At 46.8% G+C, this 13,300-nt stretch overlaps 1 protein-coding gene across 1 annotated transcript; it reads left to right on the plus strand.

Moving 5' to 3' along the window:
* Positions 1-2,731: 2,731 nt before the first annotated feature.
* Positions 2,732-13,085, plus strand: SH2D4A (SH2 domain containing 4A). Its single transcript, XM_009898061.2, has 9 exons — positions 2,732-3,203; positions 3,964-4,123; positions 5,209-5,368; positions 7,804-7,869; positions 8,276-8,411; positions 9,136-9,352; positions 9,716-9,846; positions 10,321-10,541; positions 12,083-13,085. The coding sequence occupies exons 1-9, from the start codon at positions 3,029-3,031 to the stop codon at positions 12,173-12,175; spliced, it is 1,359 nt and encodes a 452-aa protein (XP_009896363.1). The 5' UTR covers positions 2,732-3,028; the 3' UTR covers positions 12,176-13,085.
* The last annotated feature ends 215 nt before the right edge of the window (positions 13,086-13,300 follow it).

Raw genomic sequence — 13,300 nt, forward strand, 5'->3', positions numbered from 1 at the left:
GTGAACTGCAATTGTCCTGAAGAGTTTCTGAGTAAAATGTCTTCCTGCTGATACAGAGCCAGAAAACAGAGCCTAGCCACCCTGGCCTTTCTATCTCCCCCCAGGCAGGATATAGAGTAGCCTCTGTTTAACAAAGCTACTTGGCATTTGGCCCACACAAACCACAAATGATACTTTCTCACCTGAAGGGCATAAAAGGGTTTCACCTAACCACAGGCCACAAGTCTCTTTTGTTAAAAGTCCCTGCAATTTTAGGCATCATGATTCATTTCTGACAGCTTGTGGAAGGCACCTCTGCTACACCATCAAGCTCAGACCGTGCCCAGAGCTACCATCCACTTCAGCTGATGTTTCAGATCCATAAAGAATTGAGCCCTATTGATTTCTCCAAATAAAACCCACCTTGGGCTCAGATAAGGAGAATCTCATATCCCAAATGATCAAAGCAACATCAAGTACCTTCTGAAGACATCAGTTTACCCCCAAATTTGTATCCTTCATAATGTCCTGTGTTGAACTTATCACTAAAACCACAAGTTTTGCATGGATGGGTTGCATGGATGGTTAGAGGTGCTCTTCTCACACCCTGATCTGTTTGCAGATCTTCTGCTTCGCAAAGCGCTTTTGGAGCACGAGGCAGTGAAACTTAGACAGCAATCCTCCAGCAGTGTCCCTCAGTTCTGCAGTTTAACAGACAGATCAGGTACTCCAAGTGCTGAGGGACTGCTCACCAACACCCTCTCCACAAAACGCTCTGTCCTCTACAGGTACCACCCTCCTCTACGGCTTAAGGACAGACCAAGCCCCTTTTTGCTGCTGAGCTGGAATGATTCTGCTGTCAAGGAATACTCACAAAACTTTTCCCAGATGAGACCACCACCCAAACAAAAAAAGAAAAGGAAAAAGAAAAAAGAGCCTCTTTCATTTTTTTTAATCAAGAAAGGCATTTGGTTAAAAGGAAAAAAAAAAGACAATGCAGATTTGGAACAGCATCTGCATACTTCTGGAAATAAGTTAACATTTTTAACAGGGAAAATATAAAGTAACCAGAGAAACAAAACAGAAATAAGAGGGCTCACCCCCAACTCGTGGTTACTCCATGTTCCAAAACTCCTGTTCGTGGCTTCTGGTGCAGCTAATGCCATGCTGGAACTCTGACCATACTTTGAGGTCCTTGAGTAGCTCTTTGTTTCCCTCCTTACAGTTCCTCCTGTTGTTCCGAGCTCCTTTCAAGCTCTAACTGCTGAGTGTGCATGGGGAATTCACTGCACTGAGCTTCTGGACATCTTTATCTCCAGCAGTTTTAGGGCAAGCCATGTTCAGAAGTGGGGGGATGCCTCCCTAATGCGGGTGCAGGGTTGAGATGGGGGAAAAGGGACCAATGCAGCAAATATTATCTTGCCAGTCTGACTTTATGAAGAGTGCTCTCGTGCTGCTCCATTCCAATTAATTAAACATGCTCTGTGTGTGCTCCTTGAAAAGTTCCAGTATTGTGCACACTATCTTGTCCTCCACTTGCTGCTTTGATTTTTTAAAGATCATTTTATTTTGTCTGGCAGAAGCCAAGCAGTCATGCTCTGAAGCTGAAGGTGCCCCCAGCCCTTTTCTTCCAACAACTGGATCTCTAGGGATTCAGCCCCTGTCCTGTAAGATGGTTAATTGATTTGACTGAATGATTTAATATATACTCCCACATCAGCCTGGCACAGATCCTTCTGCCATATCTGTGTCTTTCGTGCCTTCACATTGCTATCGCACCAGCCCCTTCCTCCTACCTGCTCTGCTATGTCCTAGCCGGACAGGATTTGTGCAGAAGCAGCATACAAATAATCCCACTAGCTCCTCCCCACAGCCTGGTGGCAACATTTCTCAAGACTATGCCCAGAAAGCTCCTTCCCCCCAGCCTGATGGCAACATTTCTCACGACTATGCCCAGAAAGCCCCTGCCACCTCTAGCCAGCCAGCCACTCTCTTCCGCTGTTGAAATTCATGCACGGCTGTTAGCCTGCTTGTGTCATCAAAAGTGCTGCCAACCAATCTCTTGATGTCCCTGAGTTTATACAGAAAGATAAGAAAAAGAGTTGGTTTCAAGGTCCAAATTTCTATTTTCTCATTTGGCATTTTTCCAAGCTCCAGGAGAGCTCCCAGGTTTAAAGTGAACCCCACACTATAAATGTAAACCCACAGGCACAAAGCTGCGTCGCTGTGTGGGTGTTTGTACCTTGCTGGCATGCACCACACACGAGTCAGCATCCTGGGCAGGAACAGGGGTGCTCCTTCTCCCCATCCTCTTCATCCTGTCGGACAGGGATGTCCCATGACAGGCTCACCACGTGGGCAAGGTGCATCAGAAAGATGTGTCAGACCAGGATCTGTCTTCAGTTCCTTATCTGCTGACCATCCAAGTTGTCATTCCAGCTGCACTACTTGCACTCCCTTGACTTGCCATGGGGCTGCCTTTGCTGGATGGGAATACACCAGAATTCCCACTGCCACCTCAAAAGCAGAGCTGAAAGTCCTCCCCACCTTTCTTTGGTGAAAGGAGGCAGGCTGGGCTTTTGATCATCAAAGTTTTCCTCTTTGGAAGGAGGAGGAACCGTCTAGTCATGGGTTCATTGATTCCCTGCCCAGCAGGAATGTTTGCTTGGGCCCAGCCAAGCCACACCTCTGATGACTGTAACAGGCAGCACTGGCTCTCTTTTGATATCCTATCAACTGGGTTTATCAGAGTATCAACACAACCTCCCCACTCCAGGGCTCCCTGCAGAGTGGGCAGGGGCTGAGTGGGTGCTGAGCTCACCTCTTGTTTCAAGGAATCTTAACAGCAGGTTTTAAGCTACTTATTTACTTTTTTGGTCTATACAGGAAGTCTGAGCTAAAAAAAAGAACAGAAGTATAATTACTCTGGCACGCCTGCATTCCTGCTCCAGGCTCAGGCAGGGGAGGGACTCTTTCTTGTTGGAGCCAGGAAGAGGATCTGATCCTTGGAGATCATCACCACAAACGTGTGTAACTGAAACCTGCAGCCATGCTGAAACAGATATTATCAGACATGTACATCGATCCTGACCTGCTGGCAGAACTCAGCGAGGAGCAGAAGCAGATCCTCTTCTTTAAGATGAGGCAGGAACAGATCAGACGATGGGAGGAAAGAGAAGCTGCTGCGGACAAGGCTTCAGCAAAGAAACCGCTACAGAGGAAAGGTGAGTGTCTGCCTGGTGGCTGCTTTTCTCCCCCTGGCAAAGATCTGGCTATGTCAGCTGCTCCCTAGAAATAAGAAGCAATGTGTCCTTAGAGTCATTTCTTCTCCCAGGGGCATATCAAGTTGTATTTCCAAAGCTACCCCAGCTATGACAGGGTATTTTTGGCCAGGCACACAATGGCTTACTCCCTGGCCCAGACATGCTGTCTTGAGCAAATTGCTCAACTGCCCTAGCTGGGAAGACAGGGCTTACTTGCCCCCAGGAGATGCATCTCATTAAGTTTCCCACTAAATGAGGCCTCTGAATCTGTCTGTAAAATAAACATGGGCTTGAACATCTGTCCTGGGGCGCCGGATCTGCGGGAGGGTTCCTGTAGTGCCTTTAAACCTGCAGCTCCCTTGCCAGGACTATGCAGCATGCCAGGAAGGTAGCACTGTTCTCCCATCTCTCCCTCACATGCTGTTTGCAGATAGTTCACCCTCACATAGTTTGGGGAGGGCAGTAGCAAGGAATTCAAGCAAGAAAGGAAATAGTGGTGAGTTTTCTCCCTTGCCCTCAGATGCAGAAATGCCTTCTTACCTGAGCTGGCTTCAGCACTGTGAAACAAACTGGGAGGTGTGCATGGTATCCCAGCCAAACTGTCCCCACATGTGGCACCTTTGGGAGAGGCTCTGCTGTTGTTAGTTGCCAGGAGGGCACAGTGGTGGGGTACGGAGCTGCCAAGCAAGCAGCCTTTCCCAAAGAGCTGCTTCCTTTTCAGCCAACGGGAAGAGGGTGACATGGAAGCTCGGCGCCGACAACGACGTCTGGGTGTGGGTGATGGGTGAGCATCCTGCAGATAAATCGTACGCGGCCATCTGCGAAGAGATCCAAGCACAGAGGGCAAAGCGGTTAGCAAGGGAGCAAGGCAAAGGCAGCAGGTAAGCACCCTTCATCGGGGGGACCGCATGGGCAAGCATGGTGGAGAAGGCATTTCTAGGGACCTAGAGGCTGGAGTCTTCTCTGTAGGGGCTTTGGTTACCAGTGTTGCACTGGACTTCTAGGCGAAAGGTACAGGCAAAGGCTGGCTTTCTGTGAGCACACACAGTCATAGAATCCTTTGGGTTGGAAAAGGCCTTCGAGATCATCGAGACCAACCAGTATCTAGCTCTACCAAGCCTGGTGCTGCACCATGACTCTTAGGACTACATGTCTGCCTCTTTCAAACACCTCTAGGAGTGGGGATTCAACCACCTCACTGGGCAGCCTGTCCTGATATTTGAGAACCCTTTTAGTCAAGGAGTTTCTTTTAGTGTTCAACCTAAACCTCCCCTGGTGCAACTTGAGGCCATTTCCTCTTGTCCTATCACTTGTCCCTAGGGAGAAGAGACCACCTGCCTCACTGCAACCTCCCTTCAGGGAGGTGCAGAGAGCAATGATGTCTCCCCACAGTATCCTTTTCTCCACTCTAAACAACCCCAAGTCCCTCGGCCACTCCTCACCAGACCTTTTCTCCAGACTCTTCACCAGCTTCTTTGCCCACATCTTTCTGGACATGCTCCATCACCTGGAACATTCATGGGATTGTTGTGACCTAAGTGACCCATCACTCAGCCTTGTTGAATCTCATACACTTGACCTCAGCCCATTAGCCCAGCCTGTCAATGCTGGCAGAGACCAGCTCCAGCCTGAAGCTTGCCCCAGCTCACGGAGTCTCCCACGCTGTGGCTCCTGCACAGTACCCTCTGCAGCCCACAGGAAATGCTAACTCTGTTAGGGCAGCAGGTGAGGTGTTTGAGTTGCACTGACTCACCAACAGGTGCCCTTATACAGCAGGAGGCTGCTACTCACCACAAGTCATTAATTTAACCATTCTACCTAACTGGTTTGGAGATATGATAGCTGCCTTTGTGCACATCACTTGATCCCATCACTGCTCTGCTCGTGTGCCGCTTCCTCACAAGATGCACAGAGAGCAGAAAGTGAATCCCTTGGGTTCCTAAGTCCTCTCTTGCTTGCATTCCAGAGAGACTGACTCTTCTGTAACATGGTCTCTGCATCCACAACCAGGAGCCCTGGGTGAGACAGATCTTCATGGGAAGAAAGGATGTGCAGTGGAGGAAAAGAAGGAAAGTGGGAGAAAAACTGCTGCTGCTCTACCAGGGAAAAGCCAGGAGCCTGCAAAGGTAGTTTTCCTTCTTTTCTTGGAAATGTACTTTAGGATGTAGGAAGTGCAGAAAATCCTGATTGCTGGAAGTAGAAATTTGAAGAAGAAAAAAAGGTAGTGAACTGTTAAGGCTTTTCTCCTGTAGCCAGAGAGGAAGCCATGCTGTTACATCTTTCCTTAGCGTGGGGGAGGTCCCAGTGCTGGTCTCAGCTGGGATAGATCTGCTCTGTACTGGTGGATTACTTACTCTGGATTCCTTTGCTTCTACTCTCCATGGGTAAAGCAAGGGTCACAGTACTTACCCTCCTGTTTTGTGGCTGGTTTGGATGGCTTTTGGGGCAAAACTGGGGAGGCTATTGTAGGATCTGTACATCCAAGGTCACAGCCCTCAAGCAAGTCATTTACTTGTAGAAAAGAGTAGGTGAAGATATTTTTTCCAGCATCCTCTGACATGCATATATTATGGTTTGGTGTGGGTTTTTTTTTTTTTTTTATTTTCTTTTTGTTTGAGGTTTGTTGGTTTGGTTTGGGCTTGTTTTGTTTTGTTTTTCTTTTCTTCTAAAATAGCTAAGAAACACCTTATGGCCTTGAGAAGAACAGGACAGCTCCAAATGCAGAAGTGCTGTGGTGGTTCAAGAGGAAAATAATTTTCCCCAGCAGTTAATACATTTCTACTTTAGAACTGGCTACAAAAAGCTATTTGCAGAGAAAAGATGAGTTAAATGCAACCCATGCAACCTAAGCTGAACAGAAGGACCAGAGCAATTTAATGGGAGAAGTCCAGTCTCATTCAGCAGCTTTCAAGCAGCCTTTTGCTGCTAACATGTGCAAGTGCCTATTCTCTTATTACACAGCCACTCCATATTGCAGCATAAAATAACTCAATAACTGAAAGCTGGGGTTTGGCAACGTGCCTCTCCCACTACTACCAAAATACTGAGGGGAATTTGGAGTGGCTGTCTTCTTTATTAGAAGCCTCTGAGTCACACAGTGTTTTTCTTAGCACTGTTTGCTAAAGTTGAGCAACTGCATAGGACATTGTTTATTTTTTTTTTCCCAAAGGAAGCTATTAGTCACAGCCAACAAGAAGGGGAAAAAAAAAAGGTAACTTCCCCCACACCTGCAACCCCAAAATGCCACCTCCACCCAAAAGATATCAACCCCCCTTTCAAAATCTTGTGCATGGAGATAGATGGGGGTTGTATACTTCACTTTCATTTTCTGTCATTATATTAATACTAATTTCCCCCAGGTTTCTGGGGCTTTTGCTATTAGAAGGAAGGACCCACACCAAAGACTCCTCTTGCGTTTTCTAGGCCTGGAGAGGGGCTTGGTCTCACCTCCCTTTAGTGAAAGCTGAAGTAGATTCTCAGATCTAGTTCCCATTGAACCGGAATGGTTCAGGCATTGAGCTTGCCTGCTGCAGGGCAGGGGGCTGAGCTAAGCAAACAGTCTGATGCACACACTTTTGAAGTTCCTAGTTTCCTGTCAAGGAGAGGGAAACTGGAAAGCTGTGTTCATATTAAATATTAGCCAGGTAAGTGATGGAGATAAAACAAAGTGTGCCCTTGGTGAGCAATGTAGAACAGTTAGCACATTCCTCACTGTGCCAGGAGGGCATTCTGGGTCCACTGGGGAGCTGGGTGGGTGTTTGCTCAAAGACAAGTCTAACTTCACCTTCAAAGGCTGGTCTCAACTAGTGGCTGCTGGCAGGGTAGCTAGACTGGTTTGCAGGGAAGAGCAAACATGAGACATGCAGTTTGACAAGAAGGGGTTTGTAGCACCTCTGCCACAGCAGCAAACAAGCACAGGCAGGTAAAGCTATGGGTGGCAGGTTCTGCAGGGGCCTGCTTCAGAGGGAGGGAGGGAAGGGACTGCTTCCTGGGAGCACTTGGGAACATCGCTTAGCAAACCAAGGCATGCTTATGACAGTCCTGGCACTCCTGAATTCTCTCCCTGTGTCACATTAGGCCTAATATAGGCCTAACAGGCCTTTACAACTCCCTGAAAGGAGGTTGCAGTGAGGTGAAGGTTGAGCTCTTCTCACTAGGAAGAAGAAGAAATGGCCTCAGATTGTACCGGGACAGGTTTAGGTTGGATCTTAGAAGACAATTCTTCACTGAAAAGGGTCTCAAACACTAGAAAGGGCTCCCCACCCCTGGAGGTATTTCAAAGAGGCAGAGATGTGGTGCTGAGAGATATGGTTTAGTACCAGACTTGGTAGAGTCAGAGAATGGTTGGGCTCAATGATCTTAAAGGTTTTTTCTAACCAAGCCAATTCTATGGTTCTATGATTCTAATATGATTTATTTGTCAGAAAAGGCTGGGGAAACTTTTTAACATTAGTGTAACATCACTGCTTCTGCATTGAACACCTATTGCTCCAAAAAAAGAGCAATGATCCTAATACTACATTTATTTCCCACCACTTTTTTCCTCTTTTCTTCCTCCCAGAGGGAAACCAGAGATGTTCACCAGATGCTGGCAGACTGCCACATGAGGAAGTGTGGCCTCCAACAGGTAAGTGGTAACATAGGATAATCCTAGCACCTTGAGTAGGGCCCAGATTTTATCCTAAAGTCTTAGGCCTCAGAGCCTCATCTGACCTAAGAATGTTCTTACCACTTGGACTGGTTTTATCCAGCATTGTCATACTCCTCACATAAGATGTGATGATTTGGAGATGACACAAGGCAGGCCAGGCTGTCAGAGTGGGGAGCAGCACAGAGAGATGTTCCTGATGATTTCTGGTAGACTGTTTTCCCTTGCTTCTTCTGGTGTCAGCTGCAGTAAAGACAGAGGGTCTCTGTTGTTGAAATTGCAGAGATTCACAACAACAAATGGAGTTCTCAGTATTTCAAGACTGGCTAAAAATCAGGGTTACAAGTAGCCTGGGACAAAGATGAACATACTGTTTCTTCCATAGATGAAGGAAGCACACAGGAGAAATTCAGAAGAGACCACAGCCACCCAGGAGGCAATACCACAGAGCCACCCTAGCTTGGAGAGACAGAGCACATTGCAGAAATCAGATGAGAATGAGCCTGAATGGCAGGAATCCTGTAAGATCTTAGGATGACCTTTTCCTAAGGGGGTTGAGAAATCCTAGGGCTCTATGGGGTCATCTCAATCATCCCATCACACTGGAACTGAACACTGAATGGAGAGTACTACCAAGAAATAAAGCACTGCATCATCAGAAATATTTCTGGATCCACAAAGCATTGAGACTAGAGCTGGGAAGGGAAATGGAAATATTTTTCTTATATATACTAGATTAAACCAAGCAACAAATAGAACTATGTGAGTAGTAGCCAGAATAGCTAATTTTAAACGGTAACGGTTTCAGCAAGACTCCCTCTCACTCTCAAAAAATGATCAGCACTTTCAAATCCATCACAGGACTCATTTGGGATAATTTCAACAGCTTTTATTCCATACACCCTCCCACCATGCCAGCTCACACAAAGGGCACTAGAGAAATCCATGGCTGAAGCAGGAGTCACCATCTGGAACAAAACCAAGTAGTCCATAAGTGCAAAGGGACCTGGTGCCCAGAAAGAAGGCAGATTTTAATCTCTTGAAGGAATAAAACCTGGGCCCTGTTAAACAGCAGGTGCCCAACAGTGATGGGAAATGTGTCACAAATGGTCTCACAATTAAGTGCATCTTGCACCTTGTGAAAAGGGTTGTTCTTCCACTTTGTCATCAGGGAGACAGCCAAAGGGCAGCAAGCTTACAGCTAGCCTGCTTGTTCGCTCCTGTAGGACTCCTTTTCTGTTCCAGTGCAGAAATCCAGGGCAGCAGATGAGAAGAGACGCTCCCTTGCACGACAAGCCAGGGATGACTACAAGAGGCTTTCACTGCAGGGCATCCACAAAGGGAAGCAGGCAGATATTTCCAAGGGTGCCACAGCAGGAGATCGGCGACCACTCCAGTATCCGCCTCTGCCCCCCAAACCTAAACTTCTACCTCCTGCAACCGCAAACGGGAGAGCGATTAGGTAAGGAAACCCTTGTGCACTGTGGTGGGGAGAAGGGAAATGCTGCTGCTCTCACATGGTTTGGTTGAGGTGGGAAGGGAGGACACACCCTGCAGGGAGAAATACAGAACCTAGGCTATATGCCAGCCTAGGTTGTGCTGAAGCTTATTTGTTCACCCCTGGATGGCAAGGGGTTTATTCAGTAGAGTCTCCTAAGCCAAGATTACCTACATCCTCTGTGCCAGGTGTCCACTGAAAACCACATACTATTTCTGACAGCTTCTGTTTAAGGCTGGTCTTAACATCCTGAACAAGAGGCAAGTCCTGTCAAAGACTCAAAAGCTGTTGTTTGAACTTGGTGCATAAACCAATCTTTTCTAAAAGGAAAGAGGGAATCCAGAGGACCATTTCCAGTTCCACTGAAGAAAGTATCATCAAGTGGTTCAAAGAGGAGCAGTTCCCTCTGCGAGCTGGCTACCAGAAAACCACAGACACAATAGCACCTTGGTTCCATGGTGAGTATTTTCTTCCCTGGTCCAGTTCATTCTACCACCACAGCTGCTGCCACAGGCTGGCCCCAGGAGCTTTTCAAACATGGCAAACTTTTCCATTGCAAATATATAAATTCCTTCAGCATTGTGACAAAGGGCAAGCTAAAACGTTAGAACAGGAGCACAGCCTGTGCCTCTGTGCCACCCCTGCCTCCCTGTACTGGATGCATGGTCACCCTGGTAATTGTTTGGACCAGGGTGAGAGAGATTTGACCACATCTTATCCCACTCATCTTGGCTCCAGCTCATTCTCCCTCCATATGTGCTCATCATCCATCACCTTTCTGTCACCATGATCCCGCCCATCTGCCTTGCTCCAGACACCCCTTCAATCTGAGACTGCAGCAACAAAAGCAGTAAAGCAGATTTCTTGTGAGAACAGTTCCTTCCAGTCATACACAAATGCTTTTCTCCCCTTTGTGTTTTGGTTTTGAACAGGAATCCTAACCTCTAAGAAAGCAGAGGAGCTTCTGAGTAAAAGAGTGCCAGGGACTTTTCTGGTCCGGGTCAGTGAGAAGATCAAAGGCTATGTGCTCTCTTATCGGTCTGTGGAAGGGTGTAAACACTTCCTCATTGATGCCTCCAGCGAGTCCTACAGCTTTCTTGGAGTGGACCAGCTGCAACATTCAACTCTGGCCGACCTTGTAGACTACCACAAGGTAAACATCTAGCAATGCAATCATTAACTGCTTAATTGCCTCAGGGCACTTCAAAATAAGACATAATTGCTTTGGTTGTTTTAAAGTGGGTACTCAGACCCATTTTTGATGCTGTTGGACATCCTGTATGCTGCTCCAGGAGGGTATACCAGCCTAATGGGTACGTCTCAGGCAACCTGACACATCTCAGATATCTTAGGCTTCACTCACCCGCCCCCTCAAGTGTGCAGAGTACCTTGCACACTCTTTAGTAGAAATGCTGATAAGGTGAGAGATGACAGCATACTCATGTAGACCTTTTTGTGGTTTTTTAAATTAGTCTCTCCATGGTTGTGCAGTTCCTGCAAAATTGGGTAAGCAGAAAATCCTGCTTGCCTCCACCTCAGCATGAAAGAGAGCAAGGTGCCTTTATCTTTAACAAAGCAGGCAAGTTATGATACTGAACAAAGATAAAAAATAGAAGGGAAGGAAGAAGGTTGGCAGGTCCTTGCAATGGTAACAGCAGTGTTCACTGGCACCAACTCCAGTTACATGAACTCCCAGGAGGGCCAGATGGATTGTTCATTCCTTTACCGTTAGATCAGCCCAGGGACAGGACAATCATTTTGTCATAGAATTGTGGAATGGTTTGGTTTGGAAGGGACCTTAAAGATCATCTAGACCTGCTACTAGACTAGGTTGCTCAAGGCCCCTTCCAACCTGGCTTTGAACACTTTCAGGCTTGGAGCCTCCACAATTTCTCTGGGCAACCTGTTCTAGTGCCTCACCACCCTCATGGGGAAGAATTTCTTCCTAATGTCCAATTTCAATCCAGTTTCTTCCGGTTTGAAGCCATTGCCCCTTGCCCTGTTGCTACTGTCTTTGTAAAAAGTCCCTCTCCAGCTGTGCTGCAGGCCCCTCTCAATGCTGATTTAAAATCTATGTGTCTTTTAAAAAGTGCTGAGTCTGACACATGGCTGAACAAAACTGGACATGAATAAAATATCTGTGTTCATTTGCTATATGGAGCTCTACCTGGATTTGGTTCTCCAGGGGCTCCACAGCTGAGGCTGAAATTGTTGAAAGCAGGAGCTATCTGGTTGTTTATACCAGAGCTAGGAGATTTAAAATCTGGCTGTGCTTATCTCAAAGAGAGAGCCATGCCCATAGCCTGCAAAAAATCCTTCAGACCACCTGTGGGGTGAACCCTCTCTGCTGAAGTGCTCTGGAAAGTTCTGCTCACCACCCATCAGGTGGCCATGGAAGAAGGCAGGTTCTTTCACTCCTGCAGCTGCTGCTAGGATGGAGGGCAAGATGGGAAGCAGAGACTGTGCCATAAGGGAATTCCATTGTTGGAACAGGAAACTGCCTGAGCAGAGGGCATGTGCTCATTCCAGAATCCACCCTTGTCCAGGGGTCAGCCATGTGGGTCCTTCCCAGGGCAGTGTGGATGAACAAGTCCACACCATAACAGAAGCAGAAAGACTGCTGTCCACCCTGTAATGTTGTGATAGGTAGGGTCTGTTTGAAAGGTGGTGTTTAATCGTGCCCTCTATCAACAGGAGGAACCCATCACTTCTTTGGGGAAGGAGATGTTGCTTTACCCTTGTGGCCAAGAGGACCAACAACCAGATTACATCTCTCTCTTTGAGTGAACCTCCCGGACTCCCCATGCAACACAACGCTTGTATTCACCATGACTGAATTTCAAACTAGAGCTGCTGATGCTTACCTGAAATGGTTGCTCTAAGTGCCTCTATTTGATATTCCTCTCAACAAAGCAGTGGGAGAATAAGCACTGTTGTGGGATTGTGGCATCACCCGAGTTAAGGGATGCAGCAGCCCAGCAAGCTTGCAAAGCACCTGATGTATCCCACACAGAGAAGTGAATGAGGTGACAAAGTCATCAGTGGAATGGGGAAATACTGCCATGCATTTCCATTGCGGGTTTCAGGTATCCTGAGGGACTTCTGTACTCAAGCTGCTGTTTTGTTCTTGAATACAAAGTTGTATGCCATCTGGGAAATAATTATCTACAGTTTAGTGAGATCATACCACAAAACCACGTGGAGAGATGAGAGAGATGAGATCATATTACAAAACAATGTGGAAAGATGAATCAGGCTTGAGGTAGTAATTTGCATAATGTGACACTTACTCCTGTAAAATGCTGTGACCCTGGAATCAAGGATGTTCAATCCAAATATCCAGCCCTTGGTGCCTTTCAGTGAAAGGTGTTCTCTGTGAAAATGTGTTTTCGTGAAACTTAGCCTCTGAATACATATCCCTACTCTTTTAACCCCTGTTTAAATCCCACACTGCCCTTTCTTCAGAGAGAGGGATTCATCTTTTGAAAGGGCAAGAAGAAGGGCTACAGGAGCATGTACAGAAGACTACAACATGCACAAAGACTACAAAAAATGCGTGCAGCAGCATGGATATCAGTATTAGTGCAGTTTGCAGGAGTGCTTGCCAGTAAAGAGTGCTGCTTTCCAAATGGAGCTATTTATTGCAAGTTTGTGTCCAGGTTACTGAGATGCATCTGGTGTAAACTTTAACATAAACCTTGTTCCTTCAACATAACATTCTGTCTGTTTCTGTTACACTGCTCTTTAAAGACATAATTCAGAATACTGGAGGAGAGGCAGGATAAAATCACAGAACAAATTAATCCTCACCCAGATTCCCTCATCTTGTGGCAGGTGACAAACTGCCCAGCTCACAGTTGTGGTGTGAATCTGCTACCAGTTTTTTGGTGACATGATCCTTGAATCACAGAA

Source organism: Dryobates pubescens, chromosome 1 (assembly GCF_014839835.1).
Source record: "Dryobates pubescens isolate bDryPub1 chromosome 1, bDryPub1.pri, whole genome shotgun sequence".
NCBI classification, from domain to species: Eukaryota; Metazoa; Chordata; class Aves; order Piciformes; family Picidae; genus Dryobates; species Dryobates pubescens.